General features: G+C 39.2%; 1 protein-coding gene across 3 annotated transcripts; it reads right to left on the bottom strand.

Annotated features, from left to right (window-relative positions):
- Window positions 1-4,798: 4,798 nt before the first annotated feature.
- On the bottom strand, window positions 4,799-9,943 carry LOC105899633. Of its 3 annotated transcripts, XM_031564629.2 has the most exons (4): window positions 5,889-9,943; window positions 5,542-5,697; window positions 5,264-5,353; window positions 4,799-5,150 (listed from the first exon to the last, which is right to left on the bottom strand). In XM_031564629.2, the coding sequence occupies exons 1-4, from the start codon at window positions 6,654-6,656 to the stop codon at window positions 4,842-4,844; spliced, it is 1,323 nt and encodes a 440-aa protein (XP_031420489.1). In that variant the 5' UTR covers window positions 6,657-9,943; the 3' UTR covers window positions 4,799-4,841. The 3 variants fall into 3 exon arrangements, 1 of the variants encoding a protein (XP_031420489.1); XR_004163392.2 differs by having other exon boundaries at window positions 5,264-5,697; XR_004163393.2 differs by lacking the exon at window positions 4,799-5,150 and having other exon boundaries at window positions 5,159-5,353.
- Between the last annotated feature and the right edge of the window lie 1,955 nt (window positions 9,944-11,898).

Genomic DNA, 11,898 nt, shown 5'->3' with positions numbered 1-11,898 from the left:
ACAAAGGAAAATCTTGCTCAATATTTTTGGCATCAAATGCATCAACAATTCCTGATGGGCTTGTCAATATTATTAGCATATAAATCAGTGACTCTAATGACATCACATGCCAGTGAACAACCTTCAGGCGTGAGAGAAAACCCACCTGTTCAACACTGGACATCTATAGCTCCTTTCTCTTCTTCATCTGTGAAGTTCTGACACAAACCACCGTAATCAGTCTCTTAAACGCTCTCTCTCTCTCTTTGTCTGTCTCTCTTTCTCTCTCTCTCTGTCTCTGTTTCTGTCTCTCTCTCTATCTCTGTGTGTGTGTGTGTGTGTGTGTGTGAGAGAGATAATGTGTGAGTCATCACTGATAAGCTGTCATCTAGCACAAGAGGTAAAGCAGACAGTGTTTCAGAAATTCATATTCTTGTAATAATGTCTCATTAGCCAGAAATTATACAGTCAGTGGAATACCTCACATCTGAAAAGTCTTCCATCGTCTTATCATCTGATTCTATTTGAATGTATAGAAAGACAGGATAGTCAGAATTATGTGAAGTATGAACCCATTATACCCCCTTTTGCAGGTCCCTGTATAATGCACATACCATGATCAGTTGCAATTGGCCAAGAGGGAGTTAAAGATCTGGTGGTCTATAGCGTGTGTATGGAGTGAAATTACAGTTTGATCCCTAAAAATGTTCTTGAGTCTGCATAAGAGAGGTCTAAGGCAGACACTGCACAAGGACGAGGTGTAAAGGTCACAGCATTCTCATGATTGTAAAGCGTTCTTATTAGGGCTGTCAATAGATAAAAAAAAATTAACTAATTAATCGCACATTTTGAAATGAATTAATCGCGATCAATCAATCAATTTTTTTTCTTCTTAAGACTAAATCTTATAAATTAACGAGTAATCACTTCATACAGCGTGTATTTTAGACACTGTTGTTTAATTGTATTTTTTTTTTAAACACAATGGTGCCCCTCGACGGTAAATCGTAAGAATTTCCCCATAAGCAATTCGAATCACCTCAATCAGCCCACTGTCCTCAACTATGTTGATGGGCCGACAGTCACCGGCAACCCAAATGGCAACCTTTTCACGGACTGGTCTAGTTATTTTCCTAGAGAAGTCATGGAGTGTGGGTTGGCGATCATCTAACCTGGGACTGCTTTCTGTCGGGTGCTTTGCATTAAGGTGATAACTTCAAGACGAGCTGCTTCTGTGATAGCTAAATTCAGCTTGACAAATGCTACATACAACTTTAGTTTTGTCGATTGTTCCGTCATTTTGGCTCTTAAACAGAGACTTTCCACCCAACAATCTCTTAGCTCTCTCCATCTTCAACTACCGCAGTGGTTCTCAAACTTTTTCTGTCATTCCCCACTTTGAACAAGGGGGGCTATTCAAGCCCCACCTGTCCCTCATCGCTCCCATAAAATGGTAGGCCAAGCTCCCTACTTACGGGCTACATTGCCCGAGGGAACACAGGTTCAAGTCTGGCCTGATGTAATTTCACAATCCTCTCCCCACCTATTCTCCGCCTCGCTTCCTGTCATAACTTCATGTCCTATCCAAAAAAAAGCATTAAAAAAAAATAAATAAATAATAAAATTATTATTATTTTTTTTTTTTAATTGCGTTAAAATATTTTATTGCGTTAATCGCGGCCGCATTAATCGCATAGATTAACGAGTTAACGCTGACAGCCCTAGTTCTTATCTATTCTAGCTAGTAGAACGTGTGCTAAAACTGGGCCCTTTGCGCTGCATTATTGCATCAATTTAGATGATGGCGTTTTATAACACTGAATAACACTAAAACTGAAAGCACAGTAGTTTAGATAAAATAACCACGTTTCACGTTCATCACTGGTCATGAAAAGTGCAAGTGAAGGTTACTTTCACACAGGGCATATATACAGTAGTACACTGAAAAATGATTTTAATGTGTACATCGGTCCCACATGATCAGAATGTGTCCAACTGACACAATTTTTACACTTTGGTTCTAGTTAATCGTTGCTTGTGAAACCTACACATTGTAATCACATCACATTACATAAAAAAATCATGTTGAATGAAGATATTACCTTCATATTTATGTAATACCAATTTATTGTGTAATGTTAAAGTAATTTTATCATGTCAATGGAAGTAGATTTAAATTATACTTCTAACTTGAATTTTTAATGCTAATAAAAATTAAACTCCTAAAGAGTTGTCCCTAGTAGTTGTACATCTTTGTATTGAAATGAGTCAGTCAGTTTCAGTCAATTCTTTTATTGAAAGCTACATGAGTAAAGCTACAATGTGCTTCAAGATACAAATAGCAGAAACTGTAGTAGCACAAACATTTGTCCGTCTTCTCATTGGACTAAAATGGCATGTTCTCTCCCAACTCAATTAGATCAATTATACTCACAGAGACATAATAAACTTCAAAATGTGCAAATCATTAGCTGAATCTAATACATCCTAACCTTTGGAGAACAGATCATGAATCTAAAAAAAGGTCTCAAGATACTGAATCTAATACATACTAACCTTTGGAGAACAGATCATGAATCTAAAAAAGGTCTCAAATTCAATTTGACATCACTTTAAAAATTAACATCACTTTACAAATGAAAAAAAAGGAGCAGACATCCTACACAGGAAGAGAGGGAGGGAGATATAAGAGTAAGGGGGAGAGATATAGTGAGAGGAAGAGAAGGGGATAGAAAGAGAGGAAAAGGAGGGGATAGAAAGAGAGAGAAGGGGATAAAAAGAGAAGAGAAAGGAAGAGAGAGGAAGAGAAGGGGATAGAAAGAGAGAGGAAGTGAAGGGGAGAGAAAGAGAGAGGAAGAGAAAGAGAAGGGGAGAAAAATAGATAAGAGTGAGGGGGAGAGATAGAGTGAGAGAAAAAGAGGAAGAGAAAGATAGAGGAAGAGAGAGAAGGGGATAGAAAGAGAGAGGGGAAGAGAAAAAGAGAAGAGTGAGAGAAATTCATATTAATGCTAGTCTAGGGGAATATTTCTTGGGGGCATGTGAGTGTGGAGTCTCCCCTGGTGGTCTATGCTGTGAGCCAAACATTGTGGCAAAAATGACACTGAGTTATGTTGGTGGGTGTGAGGTGCTAGAGTGTGCGTGTGTTTGTTAGTGTGTGTGTTGGTGTGACAGAAAACGAGTAAGAGCGATGAACAAGAGAAAGAGACCAAAAGGTTAGATGTGTTGAAGTCCTTTGCACATCAAAAAGAAAAGCCCTTCATTGAAACACCAACATCAACTACACAGGGCTACACAAGAAGTATATAAAAAAATATATATTTAAAAAAAAAAAAAGATGCCATGACCCGTGGCCATGATTAGTAACATGAGTTATAACCAGTGTTGGGAGTAACGCGTTACAAAGTAACGCATTACTGTAATTCCACTACTTTTCGCGGTAACGAGCATGTAACGAAGTATTTTTTTTAAATCAAGTAATGCAGTTACAATTACTGAAATTGAAATTAGTTCGTTACTTGCGTTACTCTCTTTTGTGAACAATGAACACTTGGAGACAAGAAGACAAGATAGGCCTACTTTAGCTGCTTCTGATCTGACGTCGCAGGACCATGGTGACGCAAACAGATACACCAATCGAATCAATCAATGAGCATTAAACCACATCATGGCCGACAGTGCGGATAGAATGAGCTTTCTCTCCTGGAAGTATGGACATTACTTTTCGCTCGTCGAAATTAAAGACAAAAATGTAGTGGTGAGTTGTAAATTATGTGCAGACAAAGAAGCTATCCACATCGAAGAGTAGCAATTCAAATCTTATGAAGCACCTGTTGAAACAACCCGCTTCGACAAAGCTAGTAGCGAAAGACCCCAGCCCTGCGGATGCTGAAGGCGCCACTTCATGCAAACAACCAAGGCTAGACTTTACACGGTCTGCAGTGCAGCCGATAAGCCAGGTAGAGCTGAATAAATTGATTGCTAGGTACTGTATGTTGTCGATGACATGCATTCTCTGTCAACTGTCGAGTCAGTAAATTAGCTAATAAGCAAAATACCAGTGATAAATGGAGGCTAGGGGCAAATGTGCAAGAAGACGTTTTCCAGCTATTTAGACAGAGAATATGCGAAAATGCAGGTCGGGCTAAAAAAAAAAAACATTTGAGGGTTTACAACATGTCTCTACCACAGCAGACATCTGGACTGCTTACAATAAAAGCCTTCTAGGTGTAACTGCACACTGGATTAATCCGAACAACATGCTACGTGGGAAGTTAGCCCATATTGTTAGCCCCTTTTAACGTTTGTTGAGAATCTCATCTCTTATCTCTATTTAGCTTTGCCTTATGAGCAAATACCATTGTGTTATACCATTTTGTTAACCTTTTGTTAAAATCACATATTCAATTATATGCAGCACCTCAAGGCACCTTTGTTTTCTCTTTGAATTAGTGTTAATACTGTAGGCCAATCACTTTTATTTCATTGGGCCTAATGTGGTAAAAAACACTGTTAAATGACTGAGAGTTATTTTGTATTAAGTTAAGTGTTAAAAGGGACTTTTGTACTATTGCTTGATTTGAAGGCCTGTTGCCCTGTTTATTACAATAAATAGGTCTAAAAAATGTTTATTGTGTTTGACTGTTCAGTACTGTTCATATTCATTACATTTAAAAAGCAGACATAAAAGTAACTTAAAAGTTATTTTCCCTAGTAACTAATTACTTTTGATATACAGTAACTGGTGAAGTAATTCAATTACCTTTAAAAGAAGTAACTAGTAACTGTAACTAATTACTAATTTTCAGTAACTTGCCCAACACTGGTTATAACAGTAGTTTGTTTTCAAAGATAAAATGAACCCTTTACTGAAACAACCTGTTCTTTAACAGAGCAACTTTGTTGGAGAGTTTGCCTTCATCAAGCTCCATGAAGATTTTTTGCAGTGCCTCAAAGGTGTATCTAAGGTCAGGTGGGTACCTGAGGTTAAGGGCATACATCAGACCCAACATCATCGTGACGGCTGACGGTATGCTATCAAGATCGGTCAATACTTTGAGTCCTTCGAGTACCACCCCAATGTCCTCCGGTTCACTCGATCCGTGTTCTCTCAGCACGTAAATCCCAACGGTTGTGTCGTCAATTAATTTACTGACATCAACTTCATCAATGCCCTGATTAACACAGACAAATGCACATAACAGTAAGAACATTAGACCCCTTAACCAAGCACTATTGAGAAATGAATGAGTGTAGTGTTGAGAAAAGCACCAATTCATGTACATACCACATATTCCTGCACAAGGTTTTCAGGATCTTCCCCCATGTACATACAAAGACCCTTCAGGAGACACTCCCGGCCAGCATCTATATCACACTGAAACACACAAAAAAAAATCTTAATTAGCATGTTAATCCAACTTTCATTTAAGTCCACTACTGCTGGAAACGATCATGGAAAAAGAAAGGAAAAGTTAGACAAATACAATATGCAAAGAAATATCAATATCAACATGATTCAAATCCCCTGTAAGGTTTGCATGATTAAGACCCTGTATCACTCACATCAGTCATTTTCTCTATGGTGGCTTGGAGACTTTTCCCTATTTGTCCCCCTCTCTTTCGGAACAGCTTTATCAGGTTGTCAGAGTGAAGGTCTATCTGAGACAGGAACTTGGATTGAAGTGGGACAGTCGTAATTCTTTTGAATTCCGCGTTGATCTGAAATAAGATAATTAGCAGGAAGGAAACCAGATTTGAAAGCTATACTTCATCATCATCACTAGCATACCATTACACATACCACAGATCAAAACTACATACTGCACCAAACATCTGGCATAATAGCCGTTTATCAGTGTACACAAGAGATTCATTTTATCAACGATAAATTCATAAATAATCACACTTACTTCTGTGACTTCAAACAGTGCAGGCCACCTTGCCATAAAGTCTGCCACCATTGGTGTGTCGCGCACAACTTCCTGTCTTCGAAGAGCAAATGTCTTTTCCATCTGGATTCTCACAGCTTCTCTGTTGTTCTTCCTCTTACTGTCCAGCAGTAGAGCTTTCCGTGTGGCATCCAAACTCTCCTCAGTTTCAGTTGCTGGATATGCTGGACAAAAATTTACTTCAGCCCTTTTGGCTTTCTTCACACCGAAGGCTGGACTTTGCTTTCCTTCGGGTTTGTTTTTTAAGGCATTTACAGTCACTTCTGGGCAGCCAATCTTTTTTAATTGTGAACGGTAATTGGATACTTTATATTTAATACTGGTCTTCCACCCACCATACCCGGTGTCCGATCCTCTCTCAGCCAAGCACGGATGCCTCTTTATAAGAGACTGGGCTACCTGATCTGCCTGCTTACCAGTGATGTATATTTTATATTTCACAATTTCCTGCAGAAGACCATCAAGTACATCGGACTTCAATTTTGGATCAGGACTGAATAGAGTGCCATCTTTGAGGTAAGCTACAGCTGCCTGTGTGAGTTTGAGCTCTGCGTCATAAGAAAACCTCGGTACTTGAAAAACTGCAGGCCAAGATGATCGCGAGCTTATTGACTCGCTTGAAGACAACACATCTGAAGATAACACATCTGTATCCACAGACAGGGACGAAGTCACACTTCCAGAAGGACTGACTCCTGTAACCATCCAAGCACTCTCATCTCGCTGCATGAGGGGCCCGGACGAATCAATTACCTTAAGTGTGCCTTTATCCTCCACCTCTGAAACAGAGGTGAGGTTAAGGAATTCACCCCCAAATACTGAATCTTTAAACTGAAGACTGAAATGTCCCTGAAGTCTACACTGTCTCTTCACTTCTGTTTATAGATCTTCGATGCATGCAGGAGGTCCTGTTAGGGTTAGTCTCTGAGAACTGCCATCAGGCAAGATTATCTTCATTATGAATGTAGTCTCCATCTTCAAAGGTGTTTAGTCTGTGTACACAAACAAAATAATATTCAGTTATTAGACATGTATATAAACTCTTTAGGGGGCCTGTAAGACACATGAGATTAGAACCATTATTAATAAACACAAAGTTTCCTAGCGCACCTTTTATTATAATATGCCTTTTCAGAGTCACCATGCGAGCTGATCCAATCCTGTAGTCAACTAGTGGATAACTGTCAAGGAGCTCACCAAGTGCAACGAGACTAAATGTCCTTGTGGGTGTCGGGCTGAGATGGAAAGCTCTATAATGTTCAGAATACCAACCACAGAGCTCTTTGACAATGTAGAATACACACTTGTGTATAATGACGATTTGGTCAATTTCGCTAAACTCAGGCAATCCACCTACTTCTCTGTGGGCCAGTATCATTCCCTTCCTATAAGTTATGCCCTTGGTTGTCACACACTGCGAAAGATGGACTTCAGATATTTCAGGAAATTTTTGTCTAATGATCTGTGCCATCTCCTCTTTGAGTAAGTCTACTGGTAGAGTGGACACACTTGAGACCTCTAGGTCAGGCTTGCTCAGACATGGAGTGCTCAGGTGGTAAGCAATCATCATTTGATGCTTTGAGGCTAACGAGAGGGGCACATTCTTAAAACAACTTGTGTGCCTGACAACCTGCTTAAAAAAGCTGTGCTTAGCCTCAAAGCGCATCGTCCACTGCCCGACAACTGGACCAAACAGCCTGATCATCTGGGGGTAGTGCTCCAAAAAGTGGTGTTTTGGCAGCAACCTGACATCGGGGAACAACTCTTGATACCTCTGTCTGTGCTCTATGATTTTGCTTTCTAAAAAAGCCAATGAGTCATCAGTATGTACAATGGCCACAACAAGCTCTGTGATGTCCTTCAGGTCCATGAGAATAAGCCAGGCAGGTTCATCCTCAGGCACAAGTGGTGCAATCAAGAAAGGCAAGAATCGGAGCAAGCTCCAGTTTTCATGCGCATTTCCTCCCACAGTTTTGGTTTTGGAGAAACTTTGAGAGACTACATGAGGTTTGTTTGTCCTGTCAGCCCATTTATAGGGAAACGTAGAAATTGCATTGTTTAAGTCAGCTAATGTGAAAAACTTTTTAGATATAAGAACTGCTAAGCAACGAGCAAGCTCAACAGGGATTATACCCTCCAAAACATCATGGGCCAGGTCAGGTGGATAGCCAAAGATGACATGAAAATGAGACAGATATTTAGTAAAGACGCATAACCGCTTCATACCAAAACAAGCTGTACCTGTATCTTCAACCTGTTTGACATGGGCCTGATGAAGCTCCTTGGTTCTCAACTCGAAAGCGCCAGATGCAACAGAATGTAGCTGAATATCACTGCTCTTTCCTGTGCAAAACCTGCAATAGTGTTCCACAGAAAAACTCTCCATAAATCCAGCAATGCTGTGCGCTCCCAAGTTGTCAGCTACTACACTAAATATGGTGCCTTTAACTGACTCACCTAGCAGTGGGACATAAACACCCAGCTCCTCCAGAGTTTTCAGGTCTTGAAGAAGAGGTTCTAAGATCCTGTCATAACCATAGATTTTAACATGATCAGTTTTACACAAAACTGCTAAGTAGATGGATGATAATGATGAATGAGACCCTGGACGCAAGTTACCCAATACCCAATAAACAGCACAAAGTTTATGCTTCTTTCTTGAGGTGCCAAGGGGGTTACAGACCTCAAAGTCATCTACATAACACTGCAGGATTATCCTTGGCTTTCCCCTAGAAAAAAAAGGATTGTCCTTGAAGAGGGAACCATCTTTTGAGCACTTGTAGGAAACTCCAGACTGTGCGTCATCTTGTCTTTGATGACCCTCAACTATCTGATCAATGACCTCCTGTCTACTCAACAGCTGCTGCAAGGACTTAAGTATGGGAACATATTGATAACTATGTTTGCTTTTAGCATCCAGGACGTATTCAACTGGTTGTACGACACTAAAATTCTCCTTGTAATAAAGCTTCCGCAGATATGCAGTGCTTAAAGGGCCACCTTTCTGTATGGACCTCTGCACAGGACTACCACAACAAATTGAATCAACTGTCTCTCTAATAACAAGATCATCGACAGAAAGGTTTCTCTGATGAAAGATGTCCCTAACCATTTCACAAGAAAGGGGGACAGGAGCAGAAGAAATCAAATGATGGAGTTCCCCTAAAAACCCATCAACAGCTGTGCTTGGCACATGAACCAAATGCTCCAACTTTAACAGAGCAGCAGCAAATCTTTGCTCTATGTTTGTCTGCAAGTCCGTACTGTCAGACCAACTACTTGAAGGAGTGGCAGTATCCAACTGTTCTACATTCTCCTCGCTATTTGCTTCCAATTCATCAACAGATGCTGATTCCGTAGTTATTACTACTCCAGGTTTAAAATCAACCAATGAGTGATGGCAGTGTTTTCGGTTCTTGTGTGATTTAAACGTGCAATAAACGTTTGTTTTAAAGTCACAGTCAAGAAACATACAACTGACTGTCTCATTTCTTTTGAGGTGAGTATTTACATGAGCAAAATAATCCCTCTCTGAGGCCAAATCATTACAAGTACAGAGATGGCAACTGAATATAGCATGCTCCTTGCTAGTGACCCCTGTGGAGTGAATCTTACTTTGGTGGACAATAAGGGCATTCCATGTTCTAAATGTGCAAGGACAGTGTGGGTATGTACAGGGAAAGGGAGCACTACGTCCAGAATGCGGATGCTTAAGCTTGTAGTGATTTAAGAGTGTGGACCTACTTGATACCGTTTCTTTGCATCCCTTACAGCTCCACATTTCCACCACCTAACCCTGCAACAGATAAAAAAAAATAAAAAATAGGCACATCATTAAAACTTCAATCTTAAACTCAATAACAAGTGATAGGCGTACAATGTACTACCAAAATTCAAAGCATGAAGAAAATCTTATATGACTTCCACATGAATTGATACATTTTTAACACTAACACAAATTTTGAAATCCTTATTTTGATTTGAATTTGATTCATAAGCAATACAACTGATGACAGTACTTACAATTGAATGTGCGTGCAATAACATGGACCTATGGGAGAAAAAATAAATCACATCAACTCTATTCATAAGCATACAATTAATTAAAAATTCACAAAAAACAAATGCACAAATCAAAACATGCCTAAATATCGTTTGTATGGCAAAACGTACGCTATAATCAATGTATGTATGCACAAACAAGTGATTTTGGGTGTGAGGGTCATTTCGAAAACAAATAATATTTGATAATGTAAGAATATATGCCCCTAAAATGCTTATGTTGACTGCGCAAACATGCACAAATGATTCAGACTATTTTGGTTTATAGGGTGCTGAGTGAACTCAAATTCAACTAATACAATTAAAATTTCATTAAGAAATCATTAAGAAATTTCATTAAGAAATAATTTTTTATCATTTTCCGGCACAAACAAATCAAAATACTTCTATTTTCATTGGGTGGGGTGCAAACTTCCTAGAACTAAACTGTATGGATGCTGCTTTGGATTGGATATACTTCACAATTGGCTTTCTGTCCACGTGGCTATGCTAGCAGTAAAATGGTTTCCTTGCTTTTGCGCCATAGGCAGCCATTTGCTGGCAACACACGTGGCACACACAGGCTAACAGGCTTTCATTAACATAGCGGGTTACAACTTTTTAAGCTTCTTACCTACCCTAACATTCACATTCTCCACGAAATTCCAAAGTACCAGCAAACGGTGAAAAACAACCGTTAGTTCACCTTTACATAGACTAAATGTAATACTGCCAATGTCCCATTATGCTAAAGTTAAAGTAGCATGCAAGACAATTTCCTAATCACACTTAACGTAACATTTGAGATAGCAAACTAAGCATTTCGTTAGCTGCCAAGTTAACTTTTTTGAGGGAAATAAAACTCGTAGGCAAACATTATCCAACTAATGGACAATATTTAGCTGTATGCTTTATTTATTCATTTTCTAACCAACCAGCGGTTGAGGCACCTTTCTAGCTAGTGTTGGTTTAATGGTAGGTTCGACTAACTTGGTAAAATAAAAAGCCGGGAAAAAAAGACATCAAGGCTTAACATTGCAACGGTTGTATACTGTAAGAAAACTGCTAGGAGATATGCTGTACAATATAACATGATTATAAGGTTGATAAACTTACCTTTCAGAAGGCTAACTCGATCCTCGATCCTCGATCCTTAATCTTCTCTCAGTCTCTCCTCTCAGTTCTCTCAGTCTCTCCTCTCAGTTCTCTCAGTCTCTTCTCTCAGTTCTCTCAGTCTCTTCTCTCAGTTCTCACAGTCACCACCAGTCATATAGCTACCCAGACTTTTACCAGAGACCACACTTCAAACACTTCTTCTTCTACTACTGCGTGTTGTTTTAATGACGCATTACAGCCACCTGCTGCTCTGGAGTACGTCCGAACGTGACATTTTCACTTTCAATCAACGTGAGAAAAATTACTATATCCAGCACTTAAAATGAATTCTTCAAATCTTCTAAATTAAAACATGTTTGCAAACGGAATATAAAACAATCGTGTTGCATATACCAGATTAATTAGTGTCAAATCAAAGACCCCCTATTTCCATTTTTTTCAGTGTACGAGAATAAGAGAGCCATCTTAAAGAGATTTGTATTTTGTATTTCATTTTATTACAACAAAATTTCATAAAGGTGTGTTCAGGTCAGCTAGTCAAAGTCGTCTGTGTTGGACTAGTGATTAGGGAGTAATCAGACGTGTTTAGATAGTTAAAGTATGATAAAGGGAAGAAGTAACATATAAATATATATATGTGTGTGTGTGGTGTGTGTGTGTGTGTGTGTGTGTGTGTGTGTGTGTGTTAAAGTATGATAAAGGGAAGAAGTAACATAGTCTACACCTCAGATAGATGAAAGTTCGGTGACATCAAAAAGAGTTTAGTCAACAAGTGGAAGGTGCAGAGACCCAGTACACTACAAGAACAGGTGCA

Source organism: Clupea harengus, chromosome 3, assembly GCF_900700415.2.
Source record: "Clupea harengus chromosome 3, Ch_v2.0.2, whole genome shotgun sequence".
Lineage (NCBI taxonomy): Eukaryota > Metazoa > Chordata > Actinopteri > Clupeiformes > Clupeidae > Clupea > Clupea harengus.
This window is presented reverse-complemented; position numbering and strand designations above follow the sequence as displayed.

What these genes read in the sequence shown, in the direction of transcription:
- LOC105899633 (XM_031564629.2), bottom strand. Translation starts at nt 6,656, where the DNA reads ATGCAGCGAGATGAGAGTGCTTGGATGGTTACAGGAGTCAGTCCTTCT. An exon ending in CACTGTTTGAAGTCACAGAA is followed by an intron (nt 5,698 to 5,888) that starts GTAAGTGTGATT and finishes ATCTTATTTCAG; the next exon opens with ATCAACGCGGAATTCAAAAG. An exon ending in ACCTTGTGCAGGAATATGTG is followed by an intron (nt 5,151 to 5,263) that starts GTATGTACATGA and finishes TGTGTTAATCAG; the next exon opens with GGCATTGATGAAGTTGATGT.